Source organism: Anguilla anguilla, chromosome 9 (genome assembly GCF_013347855.1).
Source record: "Anguilla anguilla isolate fAngAng1 chromosome 9, fAngAng1.pri, whole genome shotgun sequence".
In the NCBI taxonomy this organism is placed as follows: Eukaryota; Metazoa; Chordata; class Actinopteri; order Anguilliformes; family Anguillidae; genus Anguilla; species Anguilla anguilla.
This window is the reverse complement of record NC_049209.1, coordinates 17,573,474-17,593,058: the sequence shown is the minus strand read 5'-3', so window position 1 is coordinate 17,593,058 and position 19,585 is coordinate 17,573,474. Positions and strand designations below refer to the sequence as shown.

The window sequence follows — 19,585 nt, the reverse complement described above, 5'->3', positions numbered from 1 at the left end:
AATGCAGCGGATCCACAAATAAAGGCAGCTGATCCACAAATAAATGTAACTGGTTCACCTTTGTGCATCATCTGTTACTTGCCTTTATTTGTGGATTTTTGAGACAATCCACGTGGTAGGATTTAGAAAAAAAATTGATTCAGAAAAAAATATTTCACTGAGTCTAGACCAGTAAATCTGATTTTAAGACTTCCTTTCACTAATGCCCACTTGAGGATTGCGATTGCGTGTAGCACCAAGACAACTGCTCGGTCGGGAAGATTGCCGTAATAGCAATCTCTTTGATCATGAATGAAGCCTTCCAACCTTGAACCAAAGTGAAACCACATCACCATACATTTGTACTTTCCCATTAGATTTGGAGAGGGGCTGATGAAAAAATCTGTAATGTATGGTCAACATGGCCACCCATAAAGCCTTGCAACACAACTTAAATTTAGACTTGCCTAGTTAGCTTGCTGACTGTAGTCCCTATGCAAACAGTGAAAGACAACCTACCGAGTTGCAAAATAAACATATGAGCATTCATTTATATATTGTGTATGTATTCAGTGTGACAAAATGAACTGAGCAAGAAGACAAAATCAGAGTGGACGCACTGGGAATTTGGGCTCTCCTTATGTTGTCTATGCTCCTCAAGTCACTACCCAATGATAACAGTTTTCACCCATGTTTTGGTGCAAGGTGTACTGGAAAGCATACCTACGCTGTTCAGCGCTCTCTAGTTAAGTGTCAATAATGGAAGGATCTTGGGAAAAGAGTTGTTTACCTTCGAGGTCCTTGCATTAAAAAAACAAGAATCATTTTACTTACTGTATTCTTTCTTCATCTCTTTTTAATAATTGCTTGTGCCGCTCTATAACTCCTTGTATCGAGTCAGCTTCTTCTCTGCTCAAGTAACTCAGATCTATATTTCCATGAAATGCTGTCATTTTGCTGCTCTACAAATCCAATGGTTTTCAGCTGGAGACTTGAAGGGCCATATGCAAGTGAGGGTAGATCCGCTTCCTGATACGGCTCCACCACCGGCATTCATAACCTAGCTCTGCTGACTTTCTGATTGTTCATTCTGAAATTGGTGCTATATGAGGTATAATGCACTGCACAAAAACATAGTATTTAAATTGTATTTAAATTTAAGTTCGCTGCTGAAGCTCTGATAATCCTTTTGGCTGCGAAAAACATAATGAGAGCCAGTATCATTTGAGCCAACCCCCAAATCGCTCATTTGGATGTGTCCATGTAATTTAAAACTATGCAAATAAATTACATTTTCATACATCAGCTAGCTCATTTTATGAATCACATGACAAGCATATTCATATGAAGTTCAGGAGTATTCTTTTTCATATGAATATGTGACAATGACAATGATATAAAAGAAAACAATCTTGACTAATGTTTCTACCAGATAACCAATCATGATCATTTCAAGGGAGGGTATGTTGATATTAAGGTTGTAAAGTGTTGATGTCAAGGGTTGAAAATCATCAGTGCAATTTTAAGAGTAGCCTAAATGGTGACATTGAATGAAGAGTAGGCTACAGCACAACAGAGAAGTAGTAAAATAAAGCAGACATCCATACTGCAACTTTGAATGGGCAAGTTATGGACTAATGAGAATCCTGTCACTGAGTGTACAGTTGAATTTATGGCTGACTGGATCAAAAATAAATACAACTATTTATGATTGTTAGCATAGTTCTAAGATGGTCTATAAATGGTCCTCTAAACTATTTAATCAATCATAAGCTTAAATAAGTAGATGGGTGATACTGAGGGCTTTTCTTCAGCATTACATCAAGTATTAGCAGTAACCTTTTTGATCTGATACCAATTTCATTGTAGGTATAATGAGCTGGCCTTAATATGACACATAGCCTATAAATTAATCAAAATATTCATCAGGGATTTTCCTCCATGCTGACTAGATAGCATCAGGCAGTTCCAGCAGATTTCCAGCAGAACCTCCTGTTCCCCCTTATCCCAAAGGTGCTCTATATTGGATTGGGCACTGTGCAGGCCATTGAAGTAAACTGAAGTCACTGTCATGTTGTGGAATCAGCTTGAGATGGTGTCTGACATGATGCATTATCCTGCTGGAAGTATCCATGTAAACAAGGGTAGACTGTGGCCATAAAAGGACGCATATGCTTAAGTATGCTGTGGTATTCAAATGATGCTCAGAGTTGGTATTAAGAGGCTTAATGTGTGTAAATAAATATTCCGAACACCATTACACCACCAGCAGCAACCTGTACTATTGACCCAAGACAGGATAGATCCATAGATTCCTGCTGTTTCCACCACATTCTGACCATAGCATCTACGTGTCACAGCAGAAATCGAGATTCGTAAGGCCAGGTCATGTTTTTCCAACCTTTAGTCATCACGTTTTGTGATCATGTGCCTAGTCTCATGCCACGTACCATTTGAGCCTGTGTGGACTTTCTGAATTGCTGGAACCATCAATCATACCATGGTCTAATTTGTTTAGATTACTCTTGAAGTTTAGTCAGAATACATATAAACCTCTTCACTATGTCTGCATCCCTAAAAGTTGCATATTTGTGTTAATGCATATGTATTTTAGGGAGTTCTGAAGGTAGATCGTAAAAATATGAGAGGGGAGAATGGAAAGTTAAGCACAGTGACCTACCACAGGTGATTTATCATGGCTGGTGGCCCTCGCAGCTTAGGTAGTTTCATCTGTTTTTTTTGTTGTTGTTTTTATTACATCTGCGAAAAGCAGAAACTTCCTGAAACATGCACAAGATCAGAAAGGCCGTTCATAAGAGGAGACATTGCCAGCGTGTTAGAGTATGAGAGAGTTCCATTTAAGTTTTCAGATTTTGCTCATTTATTCAGAAAATATTTAGCTTTGCTATATCAGTAGTCATTAGCCGTTTCAATCACATTCATGATATGGTGGAGTTAGGAACAGTTGCCTGTTCGAGAAGTTGAGTGACGGTGACCCTGGAGATGGTTGGGTATTAGGTACGGAATTAAACAGATTTTGAAATATGAAAAATGTGTTCTGAGGTTTTTACTGATGAGACATGTCAAACTTTTAATGTGACAGTGCCTGTCCATGGCATCCATGGATCCTGACACCTGTCCAAAACCCGACTTCAGCAGCAATGGAGCGGTAGACCCTACAACAGTGTTGCTTTCCAGCCATAAGCAAGGCTTAAATACCGGCAGTGTATTTAAATGAACTCGCTGCGGCTGTGCTCAAATTTTCATAACCAGTCTTAAATACCCCGCTAAATTTAAAGCATGCGACTCATAATTCTGCGGCACTGACGGTCATTTGTGGCATGCTTGGTAAATATGGCCCTATCACTGATGTTCTCCACTTTTTAAATTGTTCTGTATAAGAGCATCTGCTAAGTGATTGTAATATCATGTATGTACTAAGGATTGAATAACAAAAGTCTTCAAAAACAGTCATATGTGATATAGAAATTAATGAGATTGTGCTTTTATTACAAGCAAAACTGGATCATTAAGACAAAAAAAGGATGTACATACATTTAACTAGTCTAGACATGCTATATCCATATAAAAAAAGACTAAATTCAAGATAACTTATTAATAATGAACTACCTGAACCAATATGTAAGAAGGACCCTGTGATGCACATGAAGAGACAAGAAAAAAACTGTGACAAATATTACATATAAATGCAAGAGAAATATAATTTTAATTCTAAAATATAAACTATATATTCTAAACTATATCAGTTAATCTAATTCTGCTATAGATATAGTTTTTGCTGAAAAAATTCCGTTATTTGATATTGATCTTCTGACCTCTTCTTTTACAAGTCTGTGTTTACCATGGATTTTCACCTCACTGCTTGTGAAGCCTACATGATTGCCAGAGTTCATCAGTTTTTTGTGAATTAGTTTTATAATATTAGATGCGGTCTTTAAAGGTGGAGTGAATGATTGAGCTAATGTATGAATTAACTTCAGCCAACAGTTGTTGATTATGATTGGCCACAATAATTTTGTGGCGTAATTCAGTCTCTAGTATCCATATTAAATGTCATTTTTCATAATATCACTATTTATGTTTATGTTACAAATATTTCATTTGATTGCCAATTGTCTTTGCCAATTCACCTGTCAGGAAGTGCGTCTGTTTCAGTTTCAGGAAAAGCGTCGGACCTCTGCAACCCAATCGGTGAACTCAGAAACTAGAGCATACACCCCAGGCCTCTGGGGGCGGCCACATCCCACTCCAAACGAAGTCACCCCTGCCAGCATCCAGTGTCCATCTTGGTAGCACATGAGGGGACCTCCTGAGTCTCCCTGAAATGCAACACAACAGCAGTAACAGCCAAGTATTCAAGTAGGTGTCCAAGTATTCATACATACAAATACACAGGCATTAAAATACACATTCATGCATAATATGCTGTAAAAACATGTACAACATTCTCAACAAATAAGACATGGAGAGTTTTAGAGTGTCAAAGGAGGGTGAGATAATGAAAGGTAGAGGGGTGAGTTTGAGAATGTGACAGGTGGAGGGGTGAATTTGAGATTATGACAGGTGGAGGGGTAAGTTTGAGAATGTGACTGGTGGAGGAGTGAATTTGAGATTGTGACAGGTGGAGGGGTGAGTTTGAGATTGTGACAGGTGGAGGGGTGAATTTGAGATTGTGACAGGTGGAGAAGTGATTTTAAGATTGTGACAGGTGGAGGAGTGAATTTGAGATTGTGACAGGTGGAGGGGTGAGTTTGAGATTGTGACAGGTGGAGGGGTGAATTTGAGATTGTGACAGGTGGAGGGGTGAGTTTGAAATTGTGACAGATGAGAGGATAATTTTGAGATTGTGACAGGTGGGAGGATAAGTTTGAGATTATGACAGGTGGAGGGGTGAGTTTGAGATTGTGAAAGGTGCTGGTAGGGTGAACAGAGTGTTGGTCCCACCTGACAGGAGTCAACGCCCCCTTCAGGGTACCCAGCACAGACCATCCTGGCAGTGATGTTGTACTCAGGCAGCTGCTTCTTGCACACGGCCTGACTCAAAAGGGGTATGGCTGCTTCCTGCAGTACGCCTGCCACTGAACCTAAGGCCAGGAGAGACAAGAGAAACACATGGTTTCATGAGCTGCTTTTTTCACACCATGTACTCCAGCTAAGCTTGCACAAAGTGGAGTCAGAGGAAGACCTTCCACATGTGGCTTTCACATGCAGTCCATGGGTGCCTGATTGACCAGTGGTGATCACTAGATAGTGATGAACACCTTAGGTAAAGCTATAGCCAATTGCGCATTGCCTTATGGAGTTATCAGACACCGGCACCGGTACAGTCCAGATTCTATTTGAGACCATGAGGATCATCCATGCACCACAACATGGTGCCTTAACCAAATGAGGAGCCTGCATTCAGCTTTGTGTTAATTGTGTTCGATTGCCGAGAGCAACTTGCCTTGCTCAGCCACTCTTCCCCAGCCTGCAATGAAACATTTCCTCCCTGGTTCAAACTGTTCATCATTGTCTGGGAGACAGATGGGCTGGATGTAGTCTGGATGGAGCAGACACAGTGAAAGAGACGGGTGCATATTTGGTTAAGAGGTGAAAAAATAGATGAACAAAAGATAAAGTCTGTTTGGAGCGAGTACTGAAAAAGATGGGTGTTGTTAGTGTGGAAGAGAATCTGTGAGACAGAATGATTACAGGATGTCTATTCTGCACAGTGATGGGAAGATGACCGGACAGTAAATGACTTAAGACTTCTTCAGCAAGGTTGAAAACGTTCCCATCCCAATATGACCTGCTCCTTCCCTTAACTCTTTTAATCTTACTGTGCCTTTAATACAGTAATAAATGTAGCCCATTGTATGAAGAGAAATGAATCTCTCAATTAATCATGGATGGGATTATTCAACACTCAGATCCAAAACACACACAGTAGTTGTGCACACACATACTCATTCACTCAAGTGCCACATGCTGTATGTTGTGTGCACACCTGTGAAGTTGACCGGTGTCTCCAGGTGCATCATAGCAATGTCACCATCCTTGGTCCTCCTGTTGTAGATATTGTTGAAGATGATGCGGTCAACCTGTCTGGTCTCTGTGTACAGGGACTGTGGACCACCCTGTCGGTGCAGGCCCAGCAAGGCCTTCCAGTTAGAGAGGTGCATGTTCTTCCTGCAGGGTCAGAAAAGAAGGGGGGAGGGGGCAAATTAATTTTACTGCAGAGAAACACTTCCTGGATTATCCAGGGAAACAGACACAGATACATACATACATTTGACAGTTGATACACAGAAACAATTATGTATACAGGTGACTGAAACACAGACAGGTGAGACCAGCACAAATGGCTTAACCAGATATTAAACATACATGCAGGTGAGACACAGGTGAAATCAAGGTAATGGCAAGAATGGCCAGAAAGGAGGAAGGTGCCATACCCATAGACACAGTGTGCAGCAGAGATCAGCCACTCCCTGTCAATCAGTGAGGCTCCACAGACATGACGCCCTTTCCAGTGCAGAGAGACCGTCCATGGCCATGCCCCTTCCTTTGCATCAGTGCCTCCGACCACTCTGCTGCTATCATCTTCTTCCTCCTCCTCATTGGCTTCACTTCTCTCTCTCCTTTCCATCCCTCTTTCTCCTGGCTGTTGGACCATTCGAATGCCACAGGCTATGGCACACAGATGCCATCTTAGTATGTGTTCAGTGTTGGAAGAAAGGTAAGGAACTGCATGAGTGTGTGTGTGTGTGTGTGTGTGTTTGTACGTGCGTGCACACGTGTGTATGCATGTGGGTTGTAGGTATGCATGTATGTCCTTACATGTGTGTGTGCTTGCTTGCGTATGCATGTGTGCTTGTGGGCGGATGTGCATGCATGCGAATGTGTGTGGTCGTGGGTGAGTGTGTGTGCGGGCATATGTGCATGTGGTTATGGGTGGTTGTAGGTGGGTGTGTGGCTGTGTGTACATGCGTATATGTGTCTGGTTAATGGGAACAAAAAAATAACTTCATACTCACGCTTGTTGTTACAGCGTAGAGATACAACCATCCCACCAGCACATACATCACTGAAAACAATAAATAAAGCAGACATGAAATACATTTACAGTGGTTGTGCTAGCCCATGGAATGCTGTGTTTTTGGAAAGCAGGACATTTTGAAATCTGTGTTTTACTCTAATTCACTTGCGTTCTGATAAAAATGGCTATTTTACCATAATATTCCAACTCACAATAATAACACAATAACTACATGTTGTACATAATTTTATTATGACAACTGTAATAGAAGCGGGATGAAATAGTAGGGATTGGCAGAATTAAATAAGATACAAATGTTTTGGTGTTCTGATCAAAACAAATTTTTATTGTACAACTGATAATGATAAATCTTAGGAGCAATTTCTGTTTTCATTTAATCATGTTGAGCAAGCTAGCTAAAGTGTGACATCTCGTTTTTGACTTTTAATTCATTCAAACGCAAAGCATTTTCTCTTTGAATCTTGCAGTACTACCAACAGCTATCAGAATATCAGACACCAAAAGACTATTAGCTCAAAGAAACAGGAGTAATCATTTTGTTGTGTTTGAAATCTGGGTCATTGCTTGTTGTAATCTTTAAAAAGACAGTGTAATATCTGCATTTATAGAATGCAGTGCATTTTTTCCTGTATTTTGGCTTTTTCCTGCTTAAAAAATGCACAATCCTATGTTAACGCAACCACTGATTTATCATGGTATTTTCATATTTCTTAGATCATATCCATTAATACGCTGTCCTGATGAAGAAGCATTGTGTGTAGTAACAAAACATTTCATTAACATGTTTTACTGAGTGATACTGACATAATGTACAGCAATTTAAGATCTTAAGTAGAGCAAGGATACAAAGACTACAAGTTCACAGAACCTACATAGTTGTACAAGGCGCCACTAGTGGTCCTGTGCAAACTCACTGTCAATCTTTCCCAAATATAATGGTTTATGTGTCAGGATGTGATAGGGTACAATATTCAATTATTGGTACTTTTTGTTTGTAACTCTACCTTGGTTTGATATCCAGAGTGCCATTGGGCAAGGGAATCAAAGTGATGAAGGAACCATTTCTTTCAGAGGGGGGCACCATAGAAGCATTTCCTGCCCTGAAACATACACACAACACACGCGCACACACACACTCTTAATAACATTGAACATATTGAATGATACTCTCAGTGACACTGAAAAGACCATGACACAACTATGACTCTCAGAATTACCAAAGCACAGCTGTGACATTCACTAGACCATCAGCTATAACTCTCACTAGACCATGACACAGCTATACTGTAAGCCTCACGAGACCATGGCTGCGTCCCAAATGACTCACTTGTTCACTCATTCACTATTCCCTATATAGTGGGAAATATGTAGCACACTACATTGGGAGTGAGCGGCAGAACGAACGTTTGCTTTGGGACACTGTTGTCATCACCCTGCGCTGCTACTATCTTTTGAGTATCTGTCGCACAATAACGGAAATTGCGTTCGTTATTGATGTGGTGAGAAAGCGACGTTGTCTTTGGTCCCTGATAAATTATTTTTTGAACATAATCTTTACGTGTGTATATGAAATTCTCGGTTAAATATTCATTAATATTGGCAGCGACTAAATGTATAGCAATATACTGTTCAAAAATCTTTTATCAGGGACCGAAAATGATGTTTTGTTTGAGTTGCATTGCTACCGAGATTAGCTAGCTTCTTAGCTAGCAAGCAGCTCTCCGGAGAAAAACCGTTAACGTTACACTTGGCACCCTACATTTTGTAGTGCATTGTGGGGGAAAAGTAGTTCACTATATAGTGTGCTACAATTTTGTTTCTCAGATGGGACACACTACAAAATGGCTGATGCCAAAAGTAGTGCACTATATAGGGAATAGGGAGTGATTTGGGACGCAGCCCATGACACAACTATGATTCCATTTAGACCAGCTGTGACTCACCGAAAACCCAGATAATTGCACAGGAATCTGGAGAGCTGTGGTGTCCAGTTATCAGCACACACAGTGTACCATGAGTTCTGAACCTGGAGCTGCAGCTGATTGATTGTTCCATTCCCTGACTGGAGGTTCACTGTGACATAGAACACCACAGTGTTTGTTATTATCATGAATCTTGCTATCCAGCCATGCACTGCATGCTTTGAAAATGCATAATATAACATGTATATTTGTTTATATATGTCATACATTGATGAATGGAGTATGTGATCTTTATTATTCGCATGGCATAAAAGCACAAGCCCCCAATATAGACAAACCCCAGGCATAGCCTACACATCTGATGAAGTTAAAGAGAAGTTTGAATTTTGTATGAACACAGGCCAATATTTAGAGCTGAGCCTCAGGATGTATACATTATCTGGGAAACCTGTTCGGAAGTTTAAAATATCCTACCTGTCCATATATACAGGCCGTACATTTGGTCTGTTTCATGTGAAAGTAACTACAGTTTGACTGCCCAGCTCATCTTATACATTGTTACTAACTTTAGCTGACTACAAAAACAAGAAGAAAGTTTGAAGATTTTTTTATTCTTAAATAAAAGCAGCAACACTATATGTATAACAACTTAGCTAGCTTGTACGCTACCTAAAATTAATATTTTATGGGCTTATTGCTTTCTATGCTATATGACTTATTCAGATAATGTTTATGTTATTCTCATGACAGTTTAAAGACATTCTCCTGTAAGTGCTTCATCACAGCTTAGAAAAACACATCTCTGAGTACATGTAGTTCCCTTTAGAGAAAATACTGGAGCAGAAGCAGTATATGAGATCATATGGTTAATATATATTATGCACCGAATACAATAAAGAGATTCTTAAAGACTGTGAGAGATGATGTCCACTCTGCTCTGTGAGTGTGTGAGATGATGTCCACTCTGCTCTATGAGTGTGTGAGGTGATGTCCACTCTGCTCTATGAGTGTGTGAGGTGATGTCCACTCTGCTCTATGAGTGTGTGAGATGATGTCCACTCTGCTCTATGAGTGTGTGAGGTGATGTCCACTCTGCTCTATGAGTGTGTGAGGTGATGTCCACTCTGCTCTATGAGTGTGTGAGATGACGTCCACTCACCGCATTCAGCTTCATCTGAGGCATCGGAGCAATCTGGGTGACTGTCACAAACACTAGTGTTGGAAATACAAGTTCCAGAACGGCACTGATAAAGTCCAACAGTACAGGGCTCTGGTGAAATGAGTATCACATCATAAGGTTATACTTCATGCAGCATTCACAAATTCACACATAAACACACGCAAACAGCATTTTCAAATTTCCTTCAAGTTTTTTTCAAGTTTTTAGTTCATTTGAACATAGTTAGTGCCAATCCTTACCAGGCTGACCAAGCCCAAAGCCAGAGGTGAAATTTGCATGAAATCCCCTGCCATATCCTGAGCCGTCCGTGAAGAACAAAACAGTCATCTGATTGGTTGTGGAGAACACATCTGCAATTGATGCATCATGTCCAGTGAAGACACCTGATGTGGAAACAGTCACATGTCAAAGGAAGGGAAGTAAGTAGGAGAAGCAATTTTGGAGAGGTGCTTAGGTGATGCAGTAGGTGTATGTTTTGCTGCACGATGGAGGTTTAGTTAAGATAGGAGACAGAGTTGTGGGGGTATAAATGGCCAAAAAAATGTGACGTAATACAGTCAAATAGTTTGAATATGAGTGACCAATGACACAGCCAGAGTTGTTAATGGAATGGATGAACTGTAATGGGGATTTACCAAGCAATTTCGAACTTCCTTCAGGTCCATCTCGAACCTCAACCATGTCAAATGTAGCTTCCACATCAAAATCCAAGAAGTGCAGCTGGATATTTTTGCCTTCCCCTCCGTGGAGAGTCCACACACCTACAGTATGTGTCCAAAGCATACACAAATTACATGCAACATGTAAAGCACAGGCTCATACCCTGGTCATTGCTGTACTGTGCACAACATTGAACATATATCGATATTTTTCAGCACTACTGGGTGTCCTCTCACAAAAACAAAAGAGATGAGGTATTGTGAATTTCACACACAGGACTTGTTGCACTGCATTTTACTACAATGTTTCTGTCATTAATTTCAAGTGAGCTGACATTTTTGTCATCCAAATTCATCCATCATTCATCAATCATTTTTCATCTAAGTTCATTCAGTTCATTTCATCCAAGTTCATCCATGAAGTCTTAATGACCTGCAGAAGACAGGACTATGCGAGAGAGAAAGGCACTCACAGGATGAGCCATATCCATAAGAGTTTGGGTAATTTGGGGAGCTGAAGGTGGAATTTGGCTCCCAAAGGTCAAATGGTCCGCCGCAGTCCGCTAAGAGAGCAGAAGGAATACATTACAAATCAGACACTCATCTACAATCCACATATTCACATATATGGTAAGGATGAGATGATAGGGTAAGAATCAGCTGGGTATAGAGCATAGAGGGTCTGTAGCTGTGGGTGGGGAAAAGGGTCCTGAGAAGGTTGTGCCACATACATATTATGGAGCATACCTATTTGTATAGTACTTTTTATTTAAAATGCAACCCAAAGTCTTCCACAGATATAAAGCAAGACTAAATAAAATACAAAGATAAAAATTAATAAAACATACAGTACGAAAAATGAAGGAAGAGGTTGGCAAAGTCATAATGTATTTATGAGAAGGAAAATGGGACATCAATATGGTAAAGGGACTAAAATGGGGGATGTATGAACTGACAGGAAGGTCATGTCAGTTTTATGAATTTGGTTCTGATGGTGCGATGCATAGAGAACAGGTCAGGAGGTTGTGACAAAGAGGTGCTGACTTGCAGTGCTTGTGCATCAGGACAACAGGGTGGTAGGGTTGTGTAAGCAGAACATACGAGGAATGGGTGGAGGAGTTGTTGGGGTGGGTACAGGGGTTGGCTCAGGATAGACTCCTTCCACGCAACGACCATTTGTTAGGCTAATGTCATCCAGGGCAATGTCATTCCTCATCCCACCTTTCTTCTGAGCCTCAAAAACCACCTGGAGGAGATCAGGTAAGCAGCACACTGCATCAGGCAAAACACCATGCAATGTTCTATGCAGGTGTTGTCAAGAAATTAAAAGCACAACCTTTGTGGAAATATTAGTATGCTTGCCAACCACTGTTCAAAGCTTGCCTGCTGAACTCAGTACTATACAGTTGTAAATCTGTAATGCTGGTGTAAATTACCAGGTAACACAGCCCTCCTGGAAAACGTAAGGAATCAGCTGTTCTGATCAGATAGCAGCAAGGAGGCCAAATTTGCAGGACGGTTGTCCATGCATGGCTATAAAGCAAGATTTTACTGGAATATTCCAAAATTTGTCTTTGTCACAATATGTGTACGTCTTTATTAATGTACACTGTAAGTTCTGCTTTTAATTGAATCACTGATATCTCTGTACATGTTCCTTAAAGTCTAATCATAGAATTAATTTTCATAATATGAAAGTTCACTGTAAAAGGTCTTCATTTCAAAATGAAGAGGCAGGTCATGGAAATTTAGCTAGAAAGCAGATCTGTAAGGCCGTTTCAAACCCCGGGCCTATTATGAACCCCTCTCCTCCCCTTTGCGGAAGCGGATTCTGGGAGCACTGACCGTTAGGTCCGCTGTATCGTTCAGAGTGACCTGTCCATAATTCCATTGGTCCCCATAATTCCCCTCTTTCTGGAAGACCACCGTGACTATGGTCTGATTTTCCACAAACACCTTCAACAACCATACATCCACTCCATACATGTGATACCTGGAGCATCAGACAACATGAATGTTTGCTTCTTTTAGTTATATAAACAGGACACATTGATCAATGTATTGAATAACTACGCCCTCGAAATGCAACTAACACACTATGTGATTTCAATGTTAGTTATATTATTTTAGTTAACTTATAAAATGTAGGTATGCCTATTTATTAATCAAGGAAAACCAACCAGAAGCTCAGACACATTGGCTCTTCCGAATGAGCTAGAGGGAGACTGTAAATCCGAAAGCTCTTTGTCCACATACCAGGTCCTCCAGGGGTAACAATGTAGTACCCTAAAACATCATCACATGACATAATGACATACATAAGTCACAATGACATCAGCTCACAGTGCACCATACAGTGCAATAATGCTTTAGCTAATTCTTAGCAGAGTACAAGCCACTTTGGAGGACATGATTATATTATATTATGAGCCTGTTGCAACAATGAAAAAGGCATATGAATACAAATAGGCAAGCCAAATTTGGAGAAAGGAGATAAAGAATTTTTTAAAAGAAAGAAAATCCCTCTACCCAGTGGTGACAAGAGTGATAGAAAGTACTCCTTCACCCAAAGACCTCTCATTCTAAAAGTTATTTTATGTCTTAACAACCTGATTGGTTCCCCAGGGTGTGGTCAAAGTTGGGCCCAGTCAAAGGGGGGAATGTGGGGAAATTGACTCGCAGCCAATCCCCGTCCTCCATTTGGTCCTGCTGCCAGAAACACAGGCCGTCCTCAAAAGAGCAATTCACCTTCTCCGCATCTGGCAGCAGATAGAAAGCGACCATTACATCAGCGGCAAACATTTGTAAGTATTTACTGCACACTTTCAGTGGGTTAATGGTCTGAAGGGAGATACATCTGCACGTTTGGCTAGGCCCTCTTAAAATAGGGGCAAATGGAGTTCTAAAATATCCACAGTTTTGTATGAACTGAAATACCAGTTGATATTATGCTACACAGGACTCACTGGTTAGGTCACGTAAGCTTTCCTCCCTATAGGTGGCATTGAATCCGTTTAGGTTGTTGTTGTAGTCTGAGAGGAACTCCACCGTGGCCTCATGGGACAGAATCAACAGAGATCCCGGGGAGGAACCTGACAGGGTAGCTAAAATAAAGGCGTATCAAATAATACATAAATCAGTATATTCATGACAGAAATTAATTTGGTAAACCCCCACAGTGCATACTTTTGGGGCAGGAGATGCTGGGCATCATATTGGCAGTTGGTGATGAATGATAATTTACCATTTGTTTTCAGAATTCTGAAATGATGTAGGTTTTCAACAGTAATAATAGTTATAAATAGTATTACTCAGAACACACCCTGTCCACACAACAGGAGGGAGTTCTGACTGGAGAAAAGCTGCACAGAAACAAATTTGATTTGTTCATCGCCTCAGAGGGAAGGTGATACATAGGAATAAGACCTCTGCATAGAATAGGACTTCAGATTAGCTTGCCAACAATTGAAATGCAGACAGCTGTGCTCTGTTTACAACTTACTGGTCAGGTTTTTGCTTTTGCCTGTGCCCTCATAGACATTGAGAATATCCATATCCTGTTCGGTATCAAATGACTGGAAGCCCACATGTATGGCATGTCCATCTTGTACACTGAGGACAGTAAAAGTACAGTCAGAATTAATTTAGCAAGAAACCTACATTACAGTTACTGCTCAGCGTTGAGTGTAAATCATGTGTGAAATGCAGCAGTGACAGCATTGAGTGTGAGCAGTGTTTGAACAGTTGCTGTGTTGAGTGGGAGTAGCAGGACAGTAGGTAGTGTTAAGTGTGATAAACAGTGTATAAATGGCAGCAGTATTTAGACATGCTTGTGAGAACCAACGGTTTCTAAGTTTGGGAAGTTGCATGATAAGTGTATGAGTAACTGCACGGTTGAGGGAGTATGACTCTACCGTATGACCCAGCGACAGGTTGTATCACTGTCATAGGGCAGTGGGAAGTTTTTGGAGTGGAAGGAGCCTGTCGGGCCAAGCAGCAGGAATTTTCCATCACAGGTTGTCGCTATGGAGACAGGAGATTGGATAAACCTGACCTGCAGGTCATATTTTTTTGCACACTACTCACAAAAATATCATATGTTATTCACCACAGAGATCCTCGTTTTCGTCCGAGCCATTGGGACAGTCATATACTCCATCACAGAACATCTCTTTGGGAATGCATGTTTGGCCATCAGCACATATCATCTGTCCAGAAGCACACTGCCCTAAAAAAGACACAGCAACAGACTGAGCTAAGAAATCCAAAGGGACATTTGGACAATCACTGACTAGTCACCCAGATGTATCATGGCACAGTAGGAAAGCATCACGGTCAAACAGAACATTCAATCTGCCTGCAACACTACCTGTAGTTGTGGTGGGCTCAGTGGGCTGCACTGTGGTGGACAGGGGAGTCGTTATTGGTGGTTGGACTGTTGGCAGTTTTCCTTCAGCTGCATGGAAGTGATTATATATTTTACAAGTATTCCACATCAGAAAAGTCACATACAGCTGTGATAAGATCACACAAATACCCCTTCCATTAATATACATTAATTTGTTGACGTGTTTTCATTAGAAACATCATTTGTCATAGAATACTAACAAAAAATGTGTTCAGGTACCTCCCTAATAACTGAAATGAATCATTTCACTGACAGTGCCCCCATGTGGGGCTGGAGGCCCATACCTGTGATCAATAGGCTCTTAGTATCAATGACCAGAGCTCCCTGAGTTCCGACACCGGCCTGCACACCAGCCACTAACTCTTGTTGTGCTGCCTCTGCACCCACTGGCACAGCAAAGTGGAGGTCAAAGGTCACCACCACACTTCCACTGCTGCAATACATCAAGGAACACCAAAGGAAATTAGATTTTTACATAACTGTATTTGCACCCTAAAGGTTTTAGTAAATATGTTCACAAGCAAAACTGTCAACACGGTAAACTATTGTACATTTACTAATGTACTAAAAAGTACAACTTGTGTAGCCATTGCTGCCATGTCTCTCAATAATTTGGGAGAGGAATCCTCCAACTTCTTTTCAGCAGGCCTAGTACCTGGCACAGGCAGACTGACCAGAGTGAATCGACCTGACGTGGGGAATACTCTACCGACTGAAAACTATCCCTGGGCCAATTAGGCATTGACTGCATGATCCATGACTGTACAGTACCAAGAACCAGGGCCTCAGCACAAAATGACGCAGATGAAACCCATGCCTAGTACTTTATTTTAAATGTTTGCCATTTTCAGCTAAAATAAAAGAATGAATAATAAAATTCATAATTCAAAAGAAGCAGGACCCCAAGTATGTCAATAATGAAAAAAAAGGATATTTTCAGTTTTAACAGATGTACCAGATTCCAGACTGAGAAAAAGAACCTTCTCACCTGAAGCTAACCACCGTACATGCCTTGTATTTTTCACTTAGTGAGCTCCTAGAATAAATCTCAGATACCTGAAAACAAGAAACAACCAGTCAGTGCTGTGGAAAAAGACAGAGGACAAAGATGGAGTGAGAGAATGAGTGAGAGGAGAGCATAAGGACAGAGTAAGGTTCCTATGGTTGCCACTGAATATACACCCCCAAGGTAAATAGAGTGTTACAGTGTTGATGTCTTTTTGGAGGCCAACCCAGAAATTTTTTCTATCATGGGTTCCCACTGCAAATTTTTTAACGCCTTCTTTTTGTGGGGATTTTGATTTCAAGCAGAAAAAAGGTCTGTGGTTAACGTAAGCCTAAGAGAGTTTCACATTTTATTCTTTTTTATAAGAAATTTATAAGAAATTACACCCATTAATATCTCAACCATGAATGCCCAATCCATTATGTGCTTTTAAAAAAGTTTTTCACAAGTTGCTATATTTAAACTGCAACAATTATCGCATGCTGGCAAGCTAGTATGGAAACTTGAGTGTTGGTTGGTAGAATGCGACCATTGTTGTAGTTTCAGTAAAGCTATGAGTTAGCAACTTACTGTTTTAAAGCACATAATATCTTCAAAATTCACGGTTGAAATATTAATGGGTGTGTAATTTATCTCACAAAACAAAATGTGAAACTTTCTCTGGCTTATGTTAACCACAGACCTTATTTTCCACAGAAATCAAAATCCCTATGGGAAAAAATCTTTGAAAATTTGCCGATGGAACCCATGGCTCAAAACTGCTAACTCTCTTCTGGGTTTTAGGACTACAAACTGTAACCCTCTACTCACCAGGAGCCTGGTGTTACCAGTTGTCATCAGCTAGTGATGTATCCCTCCACTGATTGGTGCAAACTTTTCTGTAGAACACAGTTTGTATTGTAAAGACTCTCAGAAAAAAGGGCATGAAAATATTCCTATGATGGTACAAACACTTATCACATGGATGGTACCACATAGGTATTGCACCCCTAACCAGCAATGCATGATTCACTTGTACCAGCTTTGCTTGTAAAAGATAATTATTAGTATCCAAATAGTACAATTGGCAAATTTGTTCCCTGAAGAACAAAAATGTAGCTCCACTGTGCCTTTATTTCTCAGAGTAGAAAGTAATGACTGGCACATGGGTGAGTTCATTGGAAGAGTGCACGTAGAGGAGTGGTTTCTGTGGTCAAAAGGAAGTGAAAAGGGGCCAGGACTTGTATGTTCTTACCAGACGCTCCACATCAAAAGCCAAAGCTTTGAACTTCAGTGACGACTTGTTGCGAAGTTCCTCTGTGAACATGGGACCCTGGGAAATGACCAGCCTGCCACTCAGATTCTCTTCTGTCTCATTTTGTGCTGCAGATCACAGGAACAGTGTTCATGTTTGACTGACATCTGCCGCGCAAAAACTCAGACCACAAGGCCATGCATGACTTTTCATGACTTTTTTTTCTTATAGAAAAATAATTGCATAAACAATAACTGCATCTCTGAAAATCTTTCATACTGACAGAAAGAACAAATTGTTAAACAAATAAAAGAACAGACCCATAAACAGAAATTATTAACCAGATAACAGAACAGACCCAGATAGACTGACTTGCGGAACTAATACGCATGAAGATATTTACAGCTCCAATGAAAAGACACTGACCCCATGTTTTCTATTTACTTACTAGCACCTGTGAAACTGTTACCCTGGGTCAAATATACCCAGGATATTATTGAGATTTTAAAGCATTACAGAAAAAAATAATGCCCAAAATAATCAACATATACGATGTTTATCTCAATTCTAAACAATATAAGAAATATATATGGCAATGGTCATTTACCCATCAAAGATGATAGATCAAAGAAAGACTTTCTGAAAGCATTATTCATTTTTTGGAATAAAGATGTGATTTACACAAATCCACTATATAAAACCATGTTTATCTGTAAACTTAAATGTAACTTAAATGAAACAAGTTTTTCAAGCAGTAAACAACTGATATGTGTTATCTTGAACTGCCCATCTCAATTATTTTTCATCTTTATCTTCCTATATTCAAAGAAACATATTGGAAAAAAAGACATAAAGCAAACACAGATGATGAACAACAAATAAAAACACAAAACAAATACCAAATTTACACTGGCTTAGTCACAGGTTATGAAATACCTTTCTCAAAATTGTAATTCTTCTTTTACTAGAAATTTTAAAACAGGTCAATTTGACCCAAACTGAACACAAGGATTAAGAAAAGCAATACATAATAATAGTAATGACAGAGAAAGAGGATGGTGGTCTTGTCTTACTGTCAGGGTGTAAGGCAAGCCAAGTGACGACAATAAGACCCAGGCACACAACCAGCAGCAAAAGGAAGAGGATGGAGAGCAGGACCTCAGTTGAGGACAGATGACACTTTCGCCTTTTCATTTCTCTCTCAGACGTTCTCCAAACTCTTGCACACTTGCTCTTCTCCCAGATCTCTTGAAAACTCTCCTCTCCGTCCACAAACTGAAACTAAATGTCCGTCCTAGAATCAAAAACTCACTCTCTCCACTTCTAGAATCTCAGTCATACATTTGCTGTGCCCTAACAGAGCCAATTTCTGAAGAAGGTCAGTTATTTATAAGGAAAAAATTATAATCTTTTTGTGCTGGCAGCCATAAATCTTCATTATGCTGTAAAGGATAAAACAAATCAAGTTAATCAGTGAAAATATTATCCATAGTGATGCTTTACAGTGTGCAGTAATAATTATTGATCCTTTGAAGAGCAACAGTACACCTTGTACACAGACAGGATGGTGTGATAAAGAGAAAAGTGAGTGAACAACTATAAATTCATATAGCACTTCACTGGAAGCTTTGTATCCCCACATAGTTACATGAATTAATCCTCAGTAATCTTCATATATAAGCCAGTTCGTACAAACACAAATACAATACAGAAATTGCAGACAGACACATAAAGACAGACATATGCTCACTTATGCCAATGACTTGAATTCCACATTAGCTAATAGACTTTGACCAGGTGTAAGTCCACTGTTTCCTGAAGGTGCCGATAATACCTGCTTGTCAACATTGGGCTTTTACAGGCTTTATGAATCCTATCAAAGTCCGCCAGCAACTTTATTGAGCCTGTTACACCTCTGGGTCTTTATCAATAAAACTTACTGTACAAAGAGCTCAGTTTTTTGTTCCCAATTAAGTGTTTTTATCAATTTACAATGTTTTTCAATGTGAAATACATGTGTGAAATACCAACATGTATTTCACATAGAATAGATATTTCAATGATATTAGAATGTATTACTATCTCTGGGCCATGTCGAGTTCACGTGCTCTTCCATTTGAGTGTATTGTTGATA

The 19,585-nt window shown here is 40.0% G+C and overlaps 1 protein-coding gene across 2 annotated transcripts; it reads right to left on the bottom strand.

The window, feature by feature from the left end:
• Positions 1 to 3,459: 3,459 nt before the first annotated feature.
• On the bottom strand, positions 3,460 to 19,264 carry tmprss15 (transmembrane serine protease 15). Of its 2 annotated transcripts, none has more exons than XM_035432972.1 (26): positions 19,202 to 19,264; positions 18,525 to 18,732; positions 17,452 to 17,579; positions 16,200 to 16,267; positions 15,496 to 15,644; positions 15,173 to 15,259; positions 14,912 to 15,031; positions 14,718 to 14,826; positions 14,306 to 14,415; positions 13,770 to 13,907; positions 13,413 to 13,562; positions 12,984 to 13,089; positions 12,649 to 12,796; positions 11,905 to 12,049; positions 11,277 to 11,366; positions 10,780 to 10,905; positions 10,384 to 10,527; positions 10,124 to 10,234; positions 8,986 to 9,115; positions 8,047 to 8,142; positions 7,020 to 7,069; positions 6,438 to 6,672; positions 5,990 to 6,171; positions 5,447 to 5,542; positions 4,945 to 5,084; positions 3,460 to 4,319 (listed from the first exon to the last, which is right to left on the bottom strand). In XM_035432972.1, the coding sequence occupies exons 2-26, from the start codon at positions 18,643 to 18,645 to the stop codon at positions 4,158 to 4,160; spliced, it is 3,141 nt and encodes a 1,046-aa protein (XP_035288863.1). In that variant the 5' UTR covers positions 18,646 to 18,732; positions 19,202 to 19,264; the 3' UTR covers positions 3,460 to 4,157. The 2 variants fall into 2 exon arrangements, with proteins under 2 accessions (XP_035288863.1, XP_035288862.1); XM_035432971.1 differs by having other exon boundaries at positions 18,525 to 18,893; positions 19,202 to 19,228.
• Positions 19,265 to 19,585: the final 321 nt, after the last annotated feature.

Bases quoted from the DNA above. Each gene is read 5' to 3' on its own strand.
- tmprss15 (XM_035432972.1), bottom strand. From the start codon at position 18,645: ATGAAAAGGCGAAAGTGTCATCTGTCCTCAACTGAGGTCCTGCTCTCC. The intron at 16,268-17,451 runs GTAAGAACATAC...TCTTGTTTTCAG, and splicing joins CTTTTGATGTGGAGCGTCTG to GTATCTGAGATTTATTCTAG. The intron at 15,032-15,172 runs GTAGTGTTGCAG...TGTCTTTTTTAG, and splicing joins TGAGCCCACCACAACTACAG to GGCAGTGTGCTTCTGGACAG.